Source organism: Saccharomyces mikatae (genome assembly GCF_947241705.1).
Source record: "Saccharomyces mikatae IFO 1815 strain IFO1815 genome assembly, chromosome: 7".
Taxonomy (NCBI): Eukaryota; Fungi; Ascomycota; class Saccharomycetes; order Saccharomycetales; family Saccharomycetaceae; genus Saccharomyces; species Saccharomyces mikatae.
In genome coordinates this window covers 443,981-465,782 of record NC_079262.1, presented here as the reverse complement: position 1 = coordinate 465,782, position 21,802 = coordinate 443,981, and the positions used below count along the sequence as shown (strand labels likewise).

At 37.4% G+C, this 21,802-nt stretch overlaps 11 protein-coding genes and 1 non-coding gene across 12 annotated transcripts; 8 read left to right on the top strand and 4 right to left on the bottom strand.

The window, feature by feature from the left end:
* Positions 1-114: 114 nt before the first annotated feature.
* On the top strand, positions 115-2,616 carry CWH41 (mannosyl-oligosaccharide glucosidase; the record flags this gene model as incomplete). The annotated part of the gene is made up of 1 exon (XM_056222691.1): positions 115-2,616. One exon carries the CDS (start codon positions 115-117, stop codon positions 2,614-2,616), a length of 2,502 nt encoding a protein of 833 aa, XP_056082357.1.
* A 711-nt stretch (positions 2,617-3,327) lies between these two features.
* Positions 3,328-5,019, top strand: SCW11 (putative glucan endo-1,3-beta-D-glucosidase; the record flags this gene model as incomplete). Its single annotated transcript, XM_056222690.1, has 1 exon — positions 3,328-5,019. One exon carries the CDS (start codon positions 3,328-3,330, stop codon positions 5,017-5,019), a length of 1,692 nt encoding a protein of 563 aa, XP_056082356.1.
* Positions 5,020-6,101: 1,082 nt separating this feature from the next.
* Positions 6,102-6,192, top strand: Smki_7.trna14F. The gene is given in 2 exon segments: positions 6,102-6,138; positions 6,157-6,192. It is a non-coding gene; the product is annotated as a tRNA-Phe (tRNA).
* Positions 6,193-6,449: 257 nt separating this feature from the next.
* On the bottom strand, positions 6,450-6,812 carry CGR1 (Cgr1p; the record flags this gene model as incomplete). Its single annotated transcript, XM_056222689.1, has 1 exon — positions 6,450-6,812. The coding sequence occupies one exon, from the start codon at positions 6,810-6,812 to the stop codon at positions 6,450-6,452; it is 363 nt and encodes a 120-aa protein (XP_056082355.1).
* A 437-nt stretch (positions 6,813-7,249) lies between these two features.
* Positions 7,250-7,809, bottom strand: RPL30 (60S ribosomal protein eL30; the record flags this gene model as incomplete). Its single annotated transcript, XM_056222688.1, has 2 exons — positions 7,250-7,564; positions 7,807-7,809. 2 exons carry the CDS (start codon positions 7,807-7,809, stop codon positions 7,250-7,252), a joined length of 318 nt encoding a protein of 105 aa, XP_056082354.1.
* Positions 7,810-8,956: 1,147 nt separating this feature from the next.
* Positions 8,957-9,424, top strand: RPL24A (60S ribosomal protein eL24; the record flags this gene model as incomplete). The annotated part of the gene is made up of 1 exon (XM_056222687.1): positions 8,957-9,424. One exon carries the CDS (start codon positions 8,957-8,959, stop codon positions 9,422-9,424), a length of 468 nt encoding a protein of 155 aa, XP_056082353.1.
* A 623-nt stretch (positions 9,425-10,047) lies between these two features.
* AGA2 (Aga2p) lies at positions 10,048-10,311 on the top strand (the record flags this gene model as incomplete). The annotated part of the gene is made up of 1 exon (XM_056222685.1): positions 10,048-10,311. The coding sequence occupies one exon, from the start codon at positions 10,048-10,050 to the stop codon at positions 10,309-10,311; it is 264 nt and encodes an 87-aa protein (XP_056082352.1).
* Positions 10,312-10,518: 207 nt separating this feature from the next.
* HOP2 (Hop2p) lies at positions 10,519-10,845 on the bottom strand (the record flags this gene model as incomplete). The annotated part of the gene is made up of 1 exon (XM_056222684.1): positions 10,519-10,845. The coding sequence occupies one exon, from the start codon at positions 10,843-10,845 to the stop codon at positions 10,519-10,521; it is 327 nt and encodes a 108-aa protein (XP_056082351.1).
* Positions 10,846-13,626: 2,781 nt separating this feature from the next.
* MIG1 (transcription factor MIG1) lies at positions 13,627-15,144 on the top strand (the record flags this gene model as incomplete). The annotated part of the gene is made up of 1 exon (XM_056222683.1): positions 13,627-15,144. The coding sequence occupies one exon, from the start codon at positions 13,627-13,629 to the stop codon at positions 15,142-15,144; it is 1,518 nt and encodes a 505-aa protein (XP_056082350.1).
* Positions 15,145-15,356: 212 nt separating this feature from the next.
* VIR1 (Vir1p) lies at positions 15,357-18,152 on the bottom strand (the record flags this gene model as incomplete). The annotated part of the gene is made up of 1 exon (XM_056222682.1): positions 15,357-18,152. One exon carries the CDS (start codon positions 18,150-18,152, stop codon positions 15,357-15,359), a length of 2,796 nt encoding a protein of 931 aa, XP_056082349.1.
* Positions 18,153-18,789: 637 nt separating this feature from the next.
* Positions 18,790-19,440, top strand: PNC1 (nicotinamidase; the record flags this gene model as incomplete). Its single annotated transcript, XM_056222681.1, has 1 exon — positions 18,790-19,440. The coding sequence occupies one exon, from the start codon at positions 18,790-18,792 to the stop codon at positions 19,438-19,440; it is 651 nt and encodes a 216-aa protein (XP_056082348.1).
* A 482-nt stretch (positions 19,441-19,922) lies between these two features.
* On the top strand, positions 19,923-21,365 carry OCH1 (initiation-specific alpha-1,6-mannosyltransferase; the record flags this gene model as incomplete). The annotated part of the gene is made up of 1 exon (XM_056222680.1): positions 19,923-21,365. The coding sequence occupies one exon, from the start codon at positions 19,923-19,925 to the stop codon at positions 21,363-21,365; it is 1,443 nt and encodes a 480-aa protein (XP_056082347.1).
* Positions 21,366-21,802: the final 437 nt, after the last annotated feature.

Below are 21,802 nucleotides of genomic sequence, written 5' to 3'. Positions count from 1 at the left end.
CTGTCATATTGTCGCGTGATTTGGAATTCCAACCATTAGATGCATGTCACCTTACATTAGCATCAATGCTCTTATAATGATAAAGCTAAGTAGAAAGGCCTAGGTTGATCTGCAATGTTCAATGCAAAATATAAGCTGCTCAAAGCATTTTGGATACTAGCCAACATAGTTATCTTGGCATCCGCGACTCTGAGCAATGGAAAACTAGGAGAATTTGAAGAATACCAAAAGTTCACGAACGAGTCGCTATTGTGGGCACCATATAGGTCCAATTGTTACTTTGGAATGAGACCTAGGTATGTTCGTGATAGCCCGCTAGTGTTGGGTATCATGTGGTTCAACAGTTTGAGTCAGGATGGTTTGCATTCATTAAGACATTTTGCTACCCCTCAAGACAAATTACAGAAGTATGGCTGGGAAGTTTATGACCCAAGAATTGGTGGCAAAGAAGTCTTTATTGATGAAAAAAACAACCTGAATTTGACGATATACTTTGTGAAGAGCAAAAATGGGGAAAATTGGTCAGTGAGAGTTCAAGGCCAGCCTTTGGACCCCAAGAAACCATCTACGGCGTCTGTCGTGCTATATTTCAACCAAAATGGTGGAGAAATAGATGGTAAATCTTCTGTCGCAATGATAGACCGAGAGGGACCTAATGATCTGAGATTTTTGGGGTATTCTGAAGAATTAGGCGAGTATCATCTTACGGTGAAAGACAACTATGGTCACTATTTCAACAATCCAGCATATGAAACAATGGAAGTGGCACCAGGAAGCGACTGTTCCAAAACAAGTCACTTGTCACTTCAAATCCCAGATAATGAAGTTTGGAAAGCTCGCGATGTTTTCCAATCACTGGTGAGCGATTCAATACGTGATATACTTGAGAAGGAAAAGACAAAGCAGCGTCCGGCCGATTTAATACCAAGTGTCTTAACTATTAGAAACTTGTACAATTTTAATCCTGGAAACTTCCATTATGTACAAAAGACATTTGATTTGAGTAGAAAGGAAGGTTTTGAATTTGATATTACTTATAATAAACTTGAAACGACTCAAAGTATCTCCACAAAAGAACAAATTACAGAGTTGATCACTTGGTCACTAAACGAAATAAATGCACGTTTTGACAAGCACTTTAGTTTTACAAAAGGACCAGATTCGATTGAAAACGTTGAAATTAAAAGAAGGTTTGCTTTGGAGGCGCTATCGAATTTGTTAGGGGGGATTGGTTATTTCCATGGGAAACAACTAGTTGATCGTGAAACTGAATTTGATGAAAGCCAATTTACTGAGATCAAATTATTGAATGCAAAAGAAGAGGGACCCTTTGAATTATTTACCAGTGTTCCAAGCCGTGGCTTCTTTCCACGTGGATTTTATTGGGATGAAGGTTTCCATCTTTTACAAATCATGGAGTATGATTTTGATCTGGCTTTTGAAATCTTGGCAAGTTGGTTTGAAATGATAGAGGATGATAGTGGCTGGATTGCTCGGGAAATTATTTTGGGTGATGAAGCAAGAAGTAAAGTCCCACAGGAATTCCAAGTACAAAACCCTAATATTGCCAATCCGCCAACTTTATTGCTTGCATTTAGTGAAATGCTCTCCAGAGCTATTGAACAAATCGATGATTTCGGCAGTGGCAGTTACAAACAAGAAATGTTTAACGGAAGAACAAGCAAGTTTATGACAAACAACCTGGAGGAAAATTCTGATTTACTAGCCGAGTACGCCAAGAAAATTTATCCTAAACTACTAAAGCACTATAGTTGGTTCAAAGAATCCCAAGCAGGACTTATTGACGAATATGCGGAAATATTGGAAGATGAAGGAATATGGGACAAGATCCATAAGAATGAAGTTTATAAGTGGGTCGGGCGAACCTTCACTCATTGTCTACCAAGTGGTATGGATGATTATCCTAGAGCACAACCACCTGATATAGCAGAATTGAATGTGGACGCCTTAGCATGGGTGGGAGTCATGACAAGATCCATGAAACAAATCGCTCACGTCCTGAAATTGACAGAAGATGAGGAAAGATATGCACAAATTGAACAAAATGTGATAGAAAACTTGGATCGATTGCATTGGAGTGAAAAAGACAACTGCTATTGTGATATCAGCATCGATCCCGAAGACGATGATGTTAGAGAATTTGTGTGTCATGAGGGTTACATATCCTTATTGCCCTTTGCATTGAAGCTTATCCCCAAAGACTCACCCAAGCTAGAGAAAGTAGTTGCCTTGATGAGTGATCCGCGAAAAATATTCTCTGAGTATGGGCTACTCTCTTTGTCAAGACAAGACGAGTATTTCGGTAAAGATGAAAATTACTGGAGAGGCCCAATATGGATGAACATCAATTACTTGTGCCTTGACGCAATGAGATACTACTACCCTGATGTGATTCTTGAAATGGCTGGTGATGATGGTACTGCGAAGAAACTATACCAAAGTTTAAAGACTAATCTTAGTAACAACGTTTACAGAGTTTGGAAAGAACAAGGATATTGTTATGAAAATTACAGTCCTGTAGATGGTCATGGTACCGGTGCTGAGCATTTTACAGGTTGGACAGCACTGATCGTTAACATCCTTGGGCGTTACTGAATCCATGTATAGATGTACTTCTCATATAGACTCATATATAGCCAGATGCGCACCAGTATGCGGGGCCACAATGATGAATGTTTCAATTTTTGAAAGGAAACCCGCATTACCTTGTTGAACCAGCAGTTCTAGTTTTTTTCACCTCGCCTTGTTTACATTAATTATTATGCGGCTGTGAAAAAAAGTTTAAACTGAAAAAACCAGCATCTGGCACATTGGACCATTGCAACAAAAAGCACAAACAAACAATGGAAAACCCATTTGAAACATGAATTATGAAATATCTTACTCGTTTTTGTTTCCTTTTGGATTGGTGGTTGTAATAGACATCTGGTTTGTTTACTTTGGTTAGCATAAATGAATTTTTAAGAATGTTGTTGTTTACAAGCTGGATACTTTATCTTGAAATGTTTTCGTGTAAGAACTCACTACAAAATATGGCTGTATCGAAAACAATTCGAGTCCTTGAAAATAAGACTATTTAAGAGGAAAGAAAAGTGTCATTCAATAAGCATGTTTTCTTCCCTATCACTCAAATAGTATCATATACTAGAAGTTAAAGGCCTCATAATTGCAAGGTTATAAAACGCAACAAACATAGGTCCACTACTTTAAAAGAGCAAGGTAATTTTGTTTTATTTCCACGCAATAAAAGTATCTATTCACCTAATTAAATTTATCGACTATTACTACACTACACACATTAATATAATGATTTCAACTATAAGCTTTCTATCGTCATTGCTATGCTTAACTTACCTGGTTTCAGCTTTACCGATCCTTCCCAAGAGAGAAATTGTAACGAGAGTTCACACAGCAAGCACAACTAATATCGTCACTGATTTCTATTCCACTACTACAGATGTTGTTGTTGCTCCAACTGTTGAATTCTTAGTAAGCGATAGTGTCACTTTTACCACGACCTTAATTCCACAAGGTGTCAACCCAACTGCTGAACCGACCACGACTATCACTAAGGTTCTTTTAAAAAAGGTTGAAAGGAGCGCATCGTCCTTGCAACCAACCTCTACTTTGCAGCCAACTACTACTTTTCAATCAACCTCTCCCTTTCAAGCAATCTCCGTCTCTACGCAACAAAGTAGTACATCTCCTTCCACTCCAAAGACAAGTGAAGATGCACAACAATTTTCTACAACTTCTACCCCTTCGTCTTCTCCTTCTTCTCCCTCTCCTTCTATCACTACCCCTACCACTACCACTACTCCTACCACTACTCCTACCACTACTCCTACCACTACTCCTACCACTACTCCTACCACTACTTCTACCACCACTTCTACTTCTACTTCTACTTCTACTTCTATTTTTACTTCTACTTCTACTTCCTCCTCAACACAAAGTCTCATGAGTGGTGTCGCTGACGTCAATGTTGAAGACAGTACTCAAACCCAACACCATTCTCACCAAGCTGCTGCAACTGCGTCTTTGAACCAGCAAATGACTACTTCTACTACTTCTACTACTTCTACTACTTCTGAAAAATCCGTCGAATCAACTACAATAACTACTTCCTCAACTACTTCATCTGTAAAAGAAACATCTACCACCACATCTGCAGATTCCTCTGTTAGCACTGCTGCTATAACGTCTTCTCCAAAGGCTATTGCATACTCACCTTATAATAATGATGGCTCTTGTAAGTCTGCAGAAGCGGTATTTTCTGATTTGACGTTGATTAAATCCAAAGATATCACTAGAATTCGTATTTATGGTACTGACTGTAATTCCTTCGAAACTGTTCAACCAGCTGCCATAAAATTGGGTATTAAGATCAATCAAGGTTTGTACATTACTAGTAGCGGCGTTGATTCCATAGATGATTCAGTTTCTGCGTTGATTGAATATGGTCAAACTAACGGTTGGGACGTTTTTGATTTTATTACTGTTGGAAACGAAGCTATTAACAATGGTTGGTGTTCTGTTTCCGATTTGATCAGTAAAATTTCCTCTGTTAAGTCTCAATTAAACAAAGCTGGATATTCGGGCCAGATTACTACAAGCGAGCCACCAGTATCATTTGAAAATAATCCTGATTTATGCAAAAGTTCTGAAATTGACTTTGTCGGTATCAACCCACATGCCTACTTTGATACTAGTGCCAGTGCAGAAACTGCTGGTACCTTTGTCAAGGGCCAAGTTGAATTAGTTCAAGGCGTCTGTGGTACTTCTAATGTTTTTGTTACTGAAACTGGTTACCCATCATCTGGCATTCAGAATGGAGGCAACATCCCTTCTACAGCTAACCAAATTACTGCAGTACAAAACATCTTGAACGAAATGGACTTAGATGTTACAATCTTATCAACTTACGACGATTACTGGAAAGCACCTGGTGATTACGGTATCGAACAGTTTTTTGGTGTCATCCAATATCTTCCATAGGTTTAAACCGGCTTAGGAAACAAGCATATACAGATCAATAACAGCAGTTATGATCTTTTCAATACGACATCAACGGCATAGGTATTTCACACATCCAAGGTTGTGATTTTCAATTACAAAAACATTAAGGATAAAAGAGAGGAGGAATCAAGAAACGTTGATAAAAAGGAACGTAAGTGCAGCATCAAGATGTGCACAATTGCTTTCCGCTCTTCCTTATAAACGGCATCATTCAGTTCAATTATATATCTACATTATCATTTTACTTTATATATTATAATATTCAAGCAATTACCAATTTGAAAACTTTGAGGGCCAAGAGATACATTTCCATGGGGAGGTATACCAAGAAGAGTAAAGCAGTTTCAAATTATAACTTACCCTTCGTTTTCATATTCAAGTTATATAGGGCCACCATTCGCCCACTGTACGTTCTATTTTTATGTACTTATTGTATACTATAGTTCTCCAGAATACTGATATTAATATGTAGATATTTATGTTGTAATATGAGTCAAATTTTCCGTATCGCATAGCATTAGGATTATTAGTTTATTATTATACATGGTGTTAGAAAATAACATATATGATGAGAAGAAGTCATCGATTATAGGGAAAGCCGAAACGCAATGATTCTGAGAAATGGGTGAATTTTAAGATGATCGTTGGGATTCCATTGTTGATAAAGGCAATAATATTAGGTATGTAGATATACTAGAAGTTCTCCTCGAGGATATAGGAATCCAATAAATGGAACTCGTAATTCTACATAGTCCTATAAATGCTTTTATTGTCATCTTTTATTGGATTCCTATATCCTCGAGGGGAACTTCTAGTATATTCTGTACACATAAAAAGTACTACCTTAATCAAAAACGGAATCTCAACCAATATCTCAAAATCTTCTCACAGACAAATCGTTCCGAAATCCTGTGCGTTTAAGTGATGGTCTCGGAAGACAGCTCTACCTTATATTCCTCAATCTAGACAAGTTGTCTCATATGAGTTTTATGAAGGTCTCGATAGATATTGTCTTGATTACATATTAGTCAACCTACACTGCTTCTCTTTCATCAAAAGAAGCGGATTTAGCTCAGTTGGGAGAGCGCCAGACTGAAGAAAAACTTCGGTCAAGACATCTGGAGGTCCTGTGTTCGATCCACAGAATTCGCATTTATTTTTATAGTCAAAACGTTTTTTATCATTGCTTGTTAATTGTAGTGACGGATTCCCTAAAATATAGTCTCAACTTTTCTCATTTACTTATGTGGTAAAGAGCCACTGTTTTTTCTCTCATAAAAAAAAATTCTTAAATAAAAATACTATACAATTATTGATTATGTACCTCTCATTGTGTACTTATGAGCCTTTTATTACACTTTTTATTTTTGTGTTTAATCCATATGATCACTTGGGAAAAGATTTTTGACTTAACGTTCTTTCAATGCCTTATTTCTCTTTTCCCTTCTTCTCATTCTCTCGACCTTCTTAGCATGCATCTTTGCTGCCAAGCGTTCGTATCTTTCATTTTCTTCTTTCTTTTCTCTTCTTTCCTTTAACATGGCTATCTTAGCTTGACGAGTTTCTTCCTTCTCATCTCTTAGAGCTTTTAACCTTTCCTTAAACTGTTTATCTTCGAGTCTTTTTTGTTTTTTCAGTTCCCATGATGTTAATTTCTTGTTCTTAACAACCCTGCTCTTTACCCTTAGTGGTTCCTTCTGCACCTTCCATACTCTCCCACTAACTGGAGTACCTTTGGCAACATTTTGGTTTTCTCCTGATTCATGCTCCATTTCGCCCTGATTATATTTTACTTTGTACTTTGCTTTTCAAAGAATATGAGCACTAATTTTTGATGTTTATCTCTCGAAATTGACTTACTCAACTTTAGACAGACTTTTCTCCACCATATTCATTAGCTAGTGGACTTCTGAAAATTTTATCTCATCGCTTTCCAGTTTCTGCGGAGACGCATGAAAAATCATTGCTAAAATAAAAATGAAAAAATGAAAAGTACCAATATTATGAAATGTAGAAGAAGCCTAGGCAAGCAAGCGAGAAAAGCCATCTGACTTTCAAAGTAGTCTAATGCAACAAATGAGCCAAAAATGACTTATTTCTGAGTATAAAGTAAGAAAAATAAGGTTAACAGATAGTTTAAAACTTATATATTAAAGAAAAATACATATCAGACAACTGTCCTAATACAGATAGTTCATATTCACCTTAATTAAGCCAAGGTGGTCAAGATATCAGAGTCACCAGCTTCCAAAATAGAGACAACACCGACTCTGAACAATTTACCGACAGCGGTACCCAATTCGTTGTTACCACCTTGGAAGTAGTAGACCTTGGTCTTAGACAACATAGCGTAATATTCCAATTCGGACTTTCTCAAAACTGGAGTGTTAGCGGCAATGATGATCAACTTAGACTTACCTTGTCTCAAAGACTTGACAGTGGATTTGTAACCTAAGGTGTACTTACCAGACTTGATAACCAAAGCCAATTTTTGGTTGATAGATTCTTGGGACTTAACTGGGGCCTATTGAAATGTTAAAGATGTAAAATATCGTATTGATTGTTAGTACATTGTTTAAAGTATATGCAAATATTTCACTTTCCTTTCGCACAACCGTTCGCAAGGGCATAATATTGAAAGAAAGAAAAACTTTCAAACCCAACACCAAAAAAAAGGCATTACCAATTATAATACGAATTCGAGGCTGTCATTGTTATTCTGTGAAAGAAGAAAGCAAAATAATTATGAAATCATGTTATACTGACCATCTCTGCGTATATTGATTGGTTAAATAAGCTGTAGGTTCTTAAACACTCCGGTCTGTTTGGTTAAGTTAAAAAAGAACAGAAAGTAAATAGGAAGTCCAGAAGACAGACAAACCGAAGTTGAAAAGTAAAAGTTAAGTAACTTATCAAAGTTGCTGGAAAAAAATGGTTAAGATAAGATTCCGCATAGTGTGGTTACGCTCTATCGCAAGCGCGAGCACTGCCATTCTGTCTCTAATGAGGAAAAAATGGAAAAAAAAAAAGATACAAAAGCGAGCCACGTAAAAAAAAAAAAAGGTTTTGTCGATGAATATACATACATCCGTACATGTTTTGAAATTACATCCGATAACCACATACTTAAAATTAAGATTTTGCCAACTTTTTTCGTCTAGATCAAGTTTTTTTTGTTACTTTCATCAATGAGCCGGTGGAAGTTCTTAGTCTTGGTAGAGTGGACAGGAGCCCAATATACCCAGGCAGAACGAGGGGAGAGTAGGCAGGCGGACGGAGCTGTTTTGTCGACATGGCAGGGAGAGGGAGCACACGGGCAGACAGAGAGTCGTAAACCAGAAGTAAGGTACTGTCAATTTGCTGCATGATAATCTCAACGGTAGTGTGTATTTTAGTACATTTATGTAGTTTGCGCTACTGCCATCGTTAAGTTACAGAAGACACCAAGACAATAACTTGAGAGGTATGTCCCTATATGATGAGCAACTTATAATTAATGGCAACCAAGTGCAAGATTATGTTAGAATGTTCTAGCGTGTGATGTATTTCATTAAACCAATATAGCAAAGTTGAATTTTAGTAAGAATAAAGTTTGTCTCAGTGTAACGTACAACATATGTCAATTATGGAGCAACATACACAATAAGATTGCTTTACTTCGTATGCACGTTGCAGGAACGTGAAAATGACTGAGCTCTATATCATTAATATTCAAAGAAATGATAAGTAAAGGAAATTGCAATTTACAAATGTTCCTCGTTTTACCTTCTTTCTCCCCAAAATTGCAGGAATTTCCAGATAACCGTACCGGATACCATTATTATATTGACAATATGTCTATTTGTGAAGAATATAGATTTACTAACATGAATTTTTCCAATTAACTTTGAAAAACCTGGATTAATATAGTGATAAAATGAAGGTTGAAATCGATTCTTTTTCAGGTGCTAAAATCTACCCAGGTAGAGGTACCTTGTTTGTCCGTGGTGACTCCAAGATCTTCAGATTCCAAAACTCCAAATCTGCTTCTTTGTTCAAGCAAAGAAAGAACCCAAGAAGAATCGCTTGGACTGTCTTGTTTAGAAAGCACCACAAGAAGGGTATTACCGAAGAAGTTGCTAAGAAGAGATCTAGAAAGACCGTCAAGGCCCAAAGACCAATCACTGGTGCTTCTTTAGACTTGATCAAGGAAAGAAGATCTTTGAAGCCAGAAGTTAGAAAGGCTAACAGAGAAGAAAAATTGAGAGCCAACAAGGAAAAGAAGAGAGCTGACAAGGCTGCTAGAAAGGCTGAAAAGGCTAAATCTGCTGGTGTTCAAGGTTCCAAGGTTTCCAAGCAACAAGCTAAGGGTGCTTTCCAAAAGGTTGCTGCTACTTCTCGTTAAGATTTATGCTTGAACTTATTATGTACAATGAATATTTTTCTTTCAAATCATTTTTAAATATTTCGATTTAGTATTATTTTCTGTGTAATTCATTCGCGAGGTATAATTTACTATCCATCTATCAATCTGCTGTTTGAGTATTCGCAAGACGAATGATGATTAAGTTTTAGATTGGAGCGAACAACAATCATATTAGATTACAAGATAATGAATACTAAGGCGTTTGTTTCAGCCAACTGACAGTAAGATCTGCAGTGTCGTTTGATGATAAAACTACAGAGTGTACTGCTATGACGCCTATTTTCAAGCAAAATAACTGCTGAAACTATGTAATTTCCGAATGCGGTAATTACACGCGGTTTAAATGTTGCATGGAAAAGTGTGATAAATAACTTTGACCCGCATCTAAAAACTTGATTGAGCTGCTGTTTCATGTTTCTAAATCGTGTACCTTGTTCACCAGGTAATCGGTTATGCTTGTAGATATTCATATAAATACATGTATGAAGATGGGTACATTAATGTTTCTTACTATATACGTCTTATTCTTGTTCGTGTCCAGCTCTCGATAGTCACTTGTACGCCAAAAAAAACTTCAGTCAAATCTTACATTAGCAGAAAAAATGCAATTTCTTTGCTGTTTATCACTATTTTCCGTCTTAGTTTCAGTTTTAGCGCAAGAACTGAAGATTTCATGTGAACAAATCCCCTCAGCAACTTTAGAGTCGACACCATATTCTGTTTCGACAACTGCTATTCTCGCAAATGGGAAAGCAATGCAAGGAGTTTTCGAATATTACCGATCTGTAACATTTGTCAGGAACTGTGATTCTACTTCCGTAACGACTAAAACAAGCAGTCCTAAAAACACACAGTATGTTTTTTAAGCCAATTTAAGGTTCTGCTTTATCTTCCCAACAATATAAAATAAAAGAAATATATTTACCTGTATGTAAATTAATAATAAAATTTAGGAATAAAAAAGTGGACTATTGTGAAAATTAACTAGCAACAAAACAAGTGTTCTGGATATGACCAACTGACCGTCTTTGTCATTAGAAGTGCTCAACCCCAATTTCGTCCTGTATAAAAGTTCATGTTAGTATAATAACAAAAAAAAAACTCTTGCTGTTCAGATTACATACTAGAAATTCGTTCATATTTTTTGGGCACACTGAGTCCTTTATTGTGGCAATCAAGTTTTTACAAATCTTTGACCTCTTCGTGATTTCTTTTTGTAAGAGTGTATCTTCGGACATAATTTGCTTCACAATTTCGTCATTGGCTGGATTCCAATCCTCCTGTAAATTTTGTAATTTTGACTCAATTTCTGTTAACTCTTTTTCTTCGCCTTCAATGATTGTTAAAAGTTCTTCGTTCTCAGGTTCCTTGATCACAGCGTCAAGAGCGTCTTTGGCCATTGATCTATCCCTCTCTAGCTCTATCAAATCATTTCTTAATTGTAATACGGTTTCAAAATCAAACTCAGAAGAATCAATATTATTGGGTAATCCTGTTTCTTGTTCATTACAAGAGTAAATTACAATTTTTCCAAAGGTTTTAGATACTATGCGTTTCTCGTTAACGAGATTTTCTAATGCTTTGGTAGCAGTTGTTTTGGTCACTTTATTGTGCAAATTCTGAATTATATCATTCACAGAAAACGGTTTATATTGTGATACCAAATAGTCCTCTATTAATTGTTCCGCTGATTAAATAGTGAAGATACATTTGTTAGTAATAGTTGGGGGTGGGGGTGATTAGAAGAGAAAGATATACATTACCTTCTGCGCCTTTTGCCTGAACGGCTTTATCATTTGATTTCTTTTTCGGTGCCATTTCTCCCAATTATATTCTGATTCGTTCACATAATTTCAACCTCTAATCTCTGCTGAAACAGCTCTTAAAACCACCTCTCTTTTTCGTCGCGTAAAAGGCCCATTCTACTCGTTAGAGATTTAGCCGCCGAAATAAAATCTTTTAAACTTATACAAGATATCAACAATAAAACATCACAAGATCCAGCATTTGATTTTTACATGAATTTTCACGAGTACATTGATAGTATCAAGCCTTATGTGAAGGAAGAGTCTAATTGTTAATGGCGAAAGGTTAGGGAAATTCGGGCGAGCAACCGACCCGCATATCCCAACTTGCCCTTTTTGACTCTTGATGACTTTCTATAGCTACTAAAAGCTGTGCAGGGTCAGAAACACAAGTATTTTAAAAGGAAAAAGAATGGAACATGTATAATCAAACGTGCGTAGCCATATAAGTCTATTGCTATGCATAAACAGTCAACTCAAGAGCACAGGATAGATGTCAACGACTATTAAATAGGGAGCATTGAACGCTCCTTAAAATTGGCCTCTTGCAAGACAATTTTGAGTATTAAGTGTAGCGATCGGCTGAATCCGGGAACTTTTCAGGTTTTCTACGATTGGTAAGGAAGCCCAGTATCTTAAAAAATGTCTCGACTCTGACAGGCGGATTTGTTGAAGTGTGTCGCTAACACCTTGCTTCAAGAGTGCAACCAGTCTACTTAAGGTTTTAAATTGTGCCCGCTTCTTTCCCAAGCCGTCTACCTATGTTTTATAGCGTATATATCTTGCGCTATTCCTTTTTCTGATATTAATTTACTTCTTAATGGGCCACTATAATAGCTCCATCAACTGGCCAATGCAGTATGTTAGCCGATTCTGACGCCAGGTAGTAAGATCAGCTTCGTATGATGTTCAAAATCATCGCTTGAGGGGAATCAGCCGCCTCAGACAATTGATGCTCCTGCGCTACACACTTCATATCATTAAAGGTTTTCCTCGTCTATTAAACATAGCAGGACAATAATACTTATGGTAGGACCAAAATTGCAGTGGTGAGGCTAAATGTCACCGAAAAAGCTACTACCAATAACCATCTACCAACCATGTATAAGTTTCACTTCAGTAGTAGGTGACTTTCTCATAGCCGACGATTGCGTCTCATGTGCAGTGCTGCGAACCATAAGCCCCACTTTAGTAGCATGCGGATTATCATATCAAGATCTCCCGATCCTGTCAATACCGAGGCAAAAAAAAATGAACACGTGTTTTCTTTTGTTCGACTCTTCTTCTGCACTATGACGTCTTTACTATGCTGCCTACATATACTACTGACCTACGTAACCAGCTTGTCTTTTTCTTGACTTTAACATCCATTCTAGCAGGGCGCAAATTGGCCCATTTAACTACCTTCTTTTTCAAGAAGAATTTAAAGGACTCGTAGTGTTAACAATTCATACACGTCACGTGAGAACACAGGGACTGTAAATGGTTAAAATACAGTGCAACCACTTGGATTGGAAAGTAGTCAATGTAACAAGACCAAGGGTAAACAATCAACTCCAACCCCTCAGGTCGTGTCAATTTTTAGTTAGCCTAACGAAACTGACGCGTAAAGATTGACGTCCGGGGTTTTGGCCCCACCAATTTTTTATCATTTTGGTTCTTGTGCCTAACTCGCAACATCGCTCTGATAGCGCACAAAATGCGCTCTATTTTTCTCGAAACCCGTGTTGGTCTTTATGCAATTAAAAAACATTGTAGTGAGAGATAAGAACCTGGGTCACCACAGTGAAGCAACAAACAAGCGTAATTACGATAGTAGCAGTGTAACTCGATTACGATAGTATAGAGTTTTAATGGATGCAGTAGTCGTTTGTAATAGCTTCCCAGTTAACAAATACTGGCTGGCCCATCTAGGAAACTCCGGAGCGGCGTGAGTCTGCTTACTTGCTTGTTAGCATATTTGATCAAGCAAGCTCTTGAGTTTATCTCTCCACGTGCTCTGCTCTGTTTGTCGCCTTTGTTCTTGCTAGTGACTGTGACCTGCCACCCCACTTCGGGAAAACCTGGAGTGGCGGCGGAGTCCTGCGGCGCTTTTTTTCGGAAAAACTACGTACGAAGGAAGCAACAACAAAATTTTACAACAGGCCGGACGAGGAAAGTGGGGAAAGAGCAAGCAGAAAAAAGAAACGAAAATAATGGTCCTCGGATAATTTATTTATTATAACTTTTCTTTTCACCCCGGTATTCATTAACGAAGACAAAGAAAAGTAAGGCAGCCTTGGTAAAACATTTAGAAGATAAGAAAACCATTTGTTATAATTTGCTTGTAAATATACTTACAGTTGAGTCTATCAAAGGCAGTACAGTACTCTGACTATGCAAAGCCCATATCCAGTGACGCAAGTGTCTAGTGTCGATGATAGGTCTCTATTGAAAGACAGTAAAAGCAAGTCCAAAACGACTGCTAAGTCAGAGGCGCCTAGACCGCATGCCTGTCCCATATGCCATAGAGCATTTCATAGACTGGAACATCAGACAAGGCACATGAGAATACACACCGGCGAGAAGCCTCATGCTTGTGATTTCCCCGGATGTGTTAAAAGATTTAGCAGAAGTGATGAATTGACGAGACACAGGAGGATTCATACGAACTCCCATCCTCGAGGCAAAAGAGGCAGAAAGAAGAAGATTGTTGGCTCTCCAATAAACAGTGCTAGCTCCAGTGCTACCAGTATACCAGATTTGAACACGGCAAGTTTTTCACCATCATTACCGCAACAACAGCTTTCGCCCTTGATTCCCATAGCTATTGCACCCAAAGAAAATACAAGTAGATCATCCACTAGAAAGGGTAGAAGAACAAAATTCGAAATTGGCGAAACTAGTGGAAATGATGCATACATGGCCTCCTCGCCTAGCGCGATGGCTAAAATACCCGTATCGGTGAAATCACCTCCTTCATCGGCACTAAACAATATGAATTATCAAACTACATCTACCCCCACTACTTTTTCTTCGCTGAGCAACAGTCATAGTGGCAGCAGATTGAAATTGAACGCGTTATCATCCTTACAAATGATGACACCTATTGCTAATAGTGCTCCCAGAACTGTTTTCATAGATGGTCCTGATCAAAAACAGCAGCAGCAGCAGCAGCAGCAAAACTCGCAGTCACAACGTTATTCAAACACCGTCATACTACCAAGGCCGCGATCCTTGACAGATTTTCAAGGGTTAAACAATGTGAACGCAAGCACCAACGGAAGTTTCAGAGCACAAACTCAAAGTTCAGTACAGCTGAAGAGACCAAATTCAGTATTAAGCCTGAATGATTTGTTGATTGGTCAGAGGAATTCTAATGAATCAGATTCTGACTTTACTACCGGTGGTGAAGACGAGGAAGATGGGTTAAAAGATCCGTCCAACTCCAGTATCGATAATCTTGACCAAGACTACTTACAGGAGCAGTCAAGAAAGAAATCGAAGACATCCACACCGACAGCAATGCGAAGTAGATCCGCAAGTGGTACGAATCTGCATACTCTGGGATATGTAATGAACCAAAATCATTTGCATTCCTCATCATCATCACCTGACTTCCAGAAAGAATTGAACAACAGGTTGCTAAACGTTCAACAACAGCAACAGGAACAGCATACATTGCTGCAATTGCAAAACAAAAATCAAAATCAAAACAAAAACCAGAGTCAAATGATGTATTCTAATAGTTCGCTAAGTACAACACCGTTACTATTGTCACCAAGGATGAACATTGCTAATACTTCAATAACAATCCAACAAACCCCGATTTCTCAACCGGATTCACAAGCTCAAGAATCGGAAACGCTACCGCCCATACGAAGTTTACCATTACCCTTCCCACACGCGGACTGATACACTGACTACCTTTGATGGAGCAAATATAATATAAAGACAATAGACAAGAATTAATAATATTTAATAAATAATAATTAATAAATAATAGTAATAATAATAATAATGATATTAATATAAAGTTAACATATGTTCTGATAGTTATCATATTCTGTCTTGATGAGGATGCTTTTGATATAGAATACATATTTTGATTGTCTAACTGGCGATAGTTAATTGTTGTTATTTTCAAAGTCATCTATGTGTATTGATTGAGCTCTGCTGTTATTTTTTACTTTATTATGGCCCCCTAAAATGTAATTTTTACCAGTATTAACTATTTTATTCTTACTAGTGTTTTTATTGGTAATAGAACCTTTGAAATTTGTCATTGGCGATTCAATCCACAAGTTGTTATTATTGCTGCCACTGCTGTTCTTGTATGAAGTTGGTGTCGTAGGTGCGGTTGTCATAGCATCGGTTGCTCTAGTTAACGTAGTTGGTTGTCTCGTCATATTTGTATTAGTGGTGTTGAATGAGTTGTCAAGAGAATAACTGTCATTCATAGAACCAGAACCTTGTATGCTGCCGCTTTTGTTACCATCGTTACTTTCCTGAGGAAGTAGGCTGCTTTTATTGAACAAGTACCTGTTGGAGGAACATGGAGTAGAGTTTTGAGGCTGCTGCTTATTAGCGTTAGAGCTAGCATTGTTCGATGTAGACGGTATAAAAGAGGTGGATGAATAAGCATCGTATTTTGATAACGGAGTGAAACTTTCAGCATTCTTCTGCGAAACTAATTGCAATGGTATTGAGTTATCGTTTGTGGTTACTGAAGTTATCGTAGATAGAGGAGTAGATAACACAGGTTGGTCATCGTCAGGGAATAATTTTAGCAAATCAGACATTGTTAACTTTATTGATTCTATCTTTGGTTGTTCTTCAAAGAAAAGCTCGTTGTAAAATGCACTGTAGACTGCAGAACCATCATTCCATAATGTGATATAATCCTTTAAAGCATGAAAGGAGAGTTGGTTCTTTAAACATAGCTTTTGGATCAAGCTATCATTATCACTTCCATCGCTTATTTGGTGAAAGAATAAATGGTTTAGCAAGTTGATAGATATTTTTTGTAAAGTAAGGTCATCTAGAGAAATCTTTGTGGTAAATCTGATCAAATGGTAGAGCGCTAGATTTTTCTCCTTGATAACCAAATGTTCACATAATTTCAATGAGTTGAAAAAAATTAGCTGAGAGAATAATTTTCTCGATGAAGAAGAATTTATGAGATGTATATTTGCTCTCTCTTCCGTTTTTAGTTGTTCTTTCTCTTCCTTGTCTTTTTCTTTTTCCTGGTCTTGGTCTTGGTCTTGGTCTTTTAATTGTTGAGCCAGTAATAATGAAGTAAATAATGGGACAAGATAAAGCTGCATGTATTGTTCTATCATCACATGGTTTTTTTCACCATACTTGCAATCTGATGATTGAGTCAATACGTTGATGTTCAGATCGTCATAGTCTTTTAGAAGTTTAGATGTCAAAAGGATGGTTAAGTTCAGACAACGTAGTAAATCTTTTATAATCATAATTGAATCTGATTCGCAGCTTAAATTCTTGTCGAAAGTAAATAGTGATTTTGAAATGGGAGGAATAGGTGGTAAAATCGAGTCCTCGAACCAGTATGGAATTTGGTAATTTGTGTGATACAATTGCGTCCAGTCCTTTTTCCTATTAGTATTACCGCTAATATTGTTGTTATTATTACCACTATTATTGTTATTTATACCATTATTATTGTTGTTGTTATTGTTGTTGTTGCTGTTGCTGTTGTTGTTATTATTATTATTATTACTAGTAGAACTGTTATTGTTACTACTGTTATTTTTATTATTATTACTGGTGATGCATATCTTGTTGGATTTGTTAATTAATTGTGAAACATTACCCATGTTGATTAAAAATTTCGATAAGAGGAATTGAATAATATTTAAAGTAGATGATAAACTTTGAGTAGAGCCTAACTCACCAAAACTTGAATGTAAACAATGTGTAGGAACCAATATTAAATGATTCAATGCAATTTCAAGTAACAAAATTAATCGATTCTCCTGCAAATAGTTTAACTCGGGGTGGTCAACAACTTCCATTAAAATTTGAAAACAAAAAGACAAATCATTCAGATTAAAACCGTGAATGCCATTCCTGCTGCCATTCTCTGAAATGCCATTTTCCATTATTGTAGAAATTGCGAATCGATACAGTTTCGAATCAATTAGGTTTGGGAAATGAGAAATTCTCTTAGAGATCTTGTAGGCAAAATAATGAGATGGTAGAACTTCTAGGGTTGATTTCGATGCTAATGACGTGATAATAAAAAAATCTACTTGATAATCTTTCGTTATCCATTTAGATATTTTTTCATCGCCACTGATCAAATTTGTTGCTGAAGAATCGTATTTTTGCCACTGTGGTACCCAGATCTTAAGCAAGGTATATCTCAAACCGAGCCTTAAAAAATTGAATAAATCTGAAGTTACTTCTTCAAAATTTTGAACGATGGAAAGAAGCGACAAAACACCGAATTTCATCGAGTCTCTCTCCTCATTCGCGTTTGAGGTGGTTTCTCCATTATGATCAGCCATAAAATCTTTCCATAGATCAAGATTTTGCAAGATCAAAGGGTGGAACTGCTTATGAATGGAAATATATGCATATAACACGGCTATAAGGTCCCATATAATGTTGCCATTATTAGCAGCGGTAACGGCAGCCTGCAGAAGGGGAGAAAAAATGTCCAACTTTCCTAGTTCCGCATCAAAACTGTCACTAAAAGTAGCAGAAATTGGTAAATACTTAAGAGAGTTTATGAGTTTAAAAGCTATCTCGACAGGATCATTATCCTTGCGGCTGTCAGTGGAAGCTAGTTTATGGAAAGCCTTTAGAATAGCTTGTAAAAGGGCGTTGATGGTGCCTTGAGAAATCTGAGAAGCTGCTGTCACCAATGGTGCATTGCTAGCACATTTTTGCATTCTGATACTTGGGATACGATGCTGTTATGTTGTTGTTATTTGCGTAATATTGCTTTCTCTTTTCTGTTTTTCCTAGGATCCTCCTTATGTGAAACAGAAGAAAACTGCCGCCGAGATCCAAGCAGAAAAAATATGTAAGTTTAAGATCGGAGCAGAACACAGGGTAATACATGCTCACCTTAATGTCATTTCTAACGCTTCACGTGATCACATATATTATTGTCATTATATACGTGCATCGTTTAGTACGTCCTTTGTTTATCACTTGAAACGATTAGTACTCGCGGAATGTTTCCGAAAAAAGAAAAGCAAAAAAAGGGGGAGGCCCCACAAAGGGGCGCCGCGTGGTGTTACGTAGTGAAAAAAATGAACTACGAAAAAAGTTTCACAAGGGGCAGGGGTTTCCATTCGTACTAATACGTACGTGCCTCCAGATAAGTTTGATGTACTAGTGGCTTGCTATTAATAAAACTGTATATATATATATCATATATGGTCATATTTATATATTAACATACGTGGATTTTGAAAGTGGTACCTGGTTGAGAGCCATTACTTAATAAATTTTATAGATTGTACTTTCTTCTAAAAATACTTACAACTATAGCAAAAATAAAAAAATTCAGAACAAAGAAAAATGAAGACTTTAATCGTTGTTGACATGCAAAATGATTTTATTTCTCCTTTGGGTTCCTTGACTGTTCCAAAAGGTGAAGAATTGATCAATCCTATTTCTGAGTTGATGCAGGATGCCGATAGAGACTGGCACAGAATTGTTGTGACCAGAGACTGGCACCCTTCTAGACACGTTTCATTCGCAAAGAATCATAAGGATAAAGAACCTTATTCAAGTTACACGTACCGTTCTCCAAGACCAGGTGATGATTCCACTCAAGAGGGTATTTTGTGGCCCGTACACTGTGTGAAAAACACCTGGGGTAGTCAACTGGTTGACCAAATAATGGACCAAGTACTCACTAAACATATGAAGATCGTTGACAAAGGTTTCTTGACTGACCGTGAGTACTATTCTGCTTTCCATGACATCTGGAATTTCCACAAAACTGACATGAATAAGTATTTAGAGAAGCACCATACAGACGAGGTTTATATTGTCGGTGTAACCTTGGAGTATTGTGTGAAAGCCACCGCCATCTCTGCCGCGGAACTGGGTTATAAGACCACCGTCCTGCTGGACTATACAAGACCCATCAGTGATGATCCAGAAGTCATCAACAAGGTGAAGGAAGAGCTAAAGGCCCACAACGTCAACGTCGTGGAGAAATAAGAGCCGACCAGTACTTTTTTACTACGCTGACTCAAGGCGGCTAGCAATTGCACAATCTACTATATTAGTCTATATATTATGTATATTCATATGCATATACTGACTTCTGACATACGGCGGAGGAATAATAACAAAATATCCAACCTTCTTACGCCTATCATTTCTCTTCTTTGGGTGAATTGCACAAACTATTCGGCCGGCCCACCGCGAAAAGAATTGGCTGGGCCTCAATCGCGCGAGCCTTTTTGTATTTTCAACGTTGCAGGGACAGCAACGTTGAAAAACTTCTACATTAAGGTGGTTCGGTAACTATTGTTTCTATCCTATTCAAATACCGGCCATAATCTCACGCAAATCTACATTCCCCTTCTCATCTGCGTCCTTGTCTATTTATAATAGGGAGGTAATCTTAGTTCTTCAAATTCGCTTCGATACCAATAGCAGCAAGAGCAACCTCAAGAAGGAAAGAAAAATAAGACATCATGTCTAGGAAGCTGACCCATTTGTTTGCCACAAGAAAATCAAAGACAATAATCGTAGCTTTACTTCTTGTTTACTCTTTGTTGTCGTTTCACCTGTCAAACAAAAGATTGGTTTCTCAGTTTTATCCTAGTATAAATGATAATAGAAAAACCCTTCTCCCCACGACTTCGCATTCACAAGATATAGATTTGCGGAAGCAAGTTGCAGTCAACAGAAAAAAGAATCAAATGCACAATCTACGCGATCAGTTATCATTTGCATTCCCTTATGATCCTCAGTCTCCTATTCCGAAGAGGGTATGGCAGACCTGGAAAGTTAGCACTGATAATAATGATTTCCCCGCCACTTTCAGAACTTATCAGAAAACATGGTCAGGTTCATCTTCACCGCACTACCAATACTCTTTGGTTCCAGATGATTCCATCATTCCGCTTTTGGAGAATCTTTATTCTCCCGTTCCGTTAGTCGTTAAAGCGTTCAAATTGATGCCTATAAATATCCTGAAGGCGGACTTCTTGAGATATCTATTATTATTTGCAAGGGGTGGTGTTTATTCAGATATTGATACTGTTCTTCTAAAGCCGATTGATACATGGCCTTCCCAGAATGATTCATGGTTGAGCGACATGATAAATACGAACAAACCTATTCCTTATAAGAATTGGAAAGGCTCCCCACATACAAGTGATAAGATATCACATCAACCAGGTCTGGTCATTGGTATTGAAGCTGACCCAGACAGAGATGACTGGAATGATCATTATGCCCGTAGAATCCAGTTTTGTCAATGGACTATACAAGCTAAACCAGGTCATCCAATTCTAAGAGAATTGATCTTGAATATTACTGCGACAACTTTAGCAAGTGTGCAACACCCAGGAGTTCCTATCAACGAAATGATCGATTTGAGATATGAAAAAGACTACAACGTAAACTACAGGCTCAAAAGACGTAATGACGAGAATTACAAGCATACTGAGTTGAAAAACAGTGACAATATCGAAGGTTCAGATATAATGGATTGGACAGGGCCAGGCATTTTCTCTGATATCATTTTCGAGTATATGAACAATGCGCTCCAACATAACAATGATATCCTGCTGGTCAACCCGAACCTAAATAAAAACGACGATGGTAGTGGTAGCACCACCCCGCCAGCAGCAGAGGCTGATAGCGGTGCAATGTCGAAATCAACAAGAAAATTTTATAAAAAAATATCAGAATCTCTGCAAGCGTCAAATATAATGCCCTGGGAATTCTTTGGCTTTTTGAAAGAACCCGTCATTGTTGATGATGTAATGGTTTTACCAATAACAAGTTTCTCACCAGGTGTAGGACATATGGAAGCCCAATCGAGTGATGACAAAATGGCTTTTGTAGAACACAAGTTCAAAGGGAGCTGGAAAGATGATGTTGATAAAAATGCTGGCCATAAATCTTGAAACTCTTTTTATCATACCCTTTCAAATAAAATTCATTCTTCTTTATTTATTCTTCTACATATCCTTAAGCATGCTTTAGCTTGCCACGTGCACCGGAAATGACAAGTTCAGTTGGATTGCATAAACTAAATAAAAAACGAAAATTGTCATAAAATGTGGTTTTTTCTATCGCAACCTTTTACTCAATGTTTTCTTTTTTTTCTGTAGTCACTGGTGTTCCTGGTGCGGTAGTTGCCAGAGTTGACCTATAGCATTGTTTTTTCTGGTTAGTATAGCGCAGATGTGACGTTTATTGCGGATGACGAGTCCTGAGCTTATAAAAGGTCAATCGGTATGATAGTTCTTCCAGGCAACAAAATACATATTCAAAACTCTTGGATAAACTTTGTTTTATTTATTACCTATTTACTTTGCTTAGTTCATATTTGAGTCGTAAC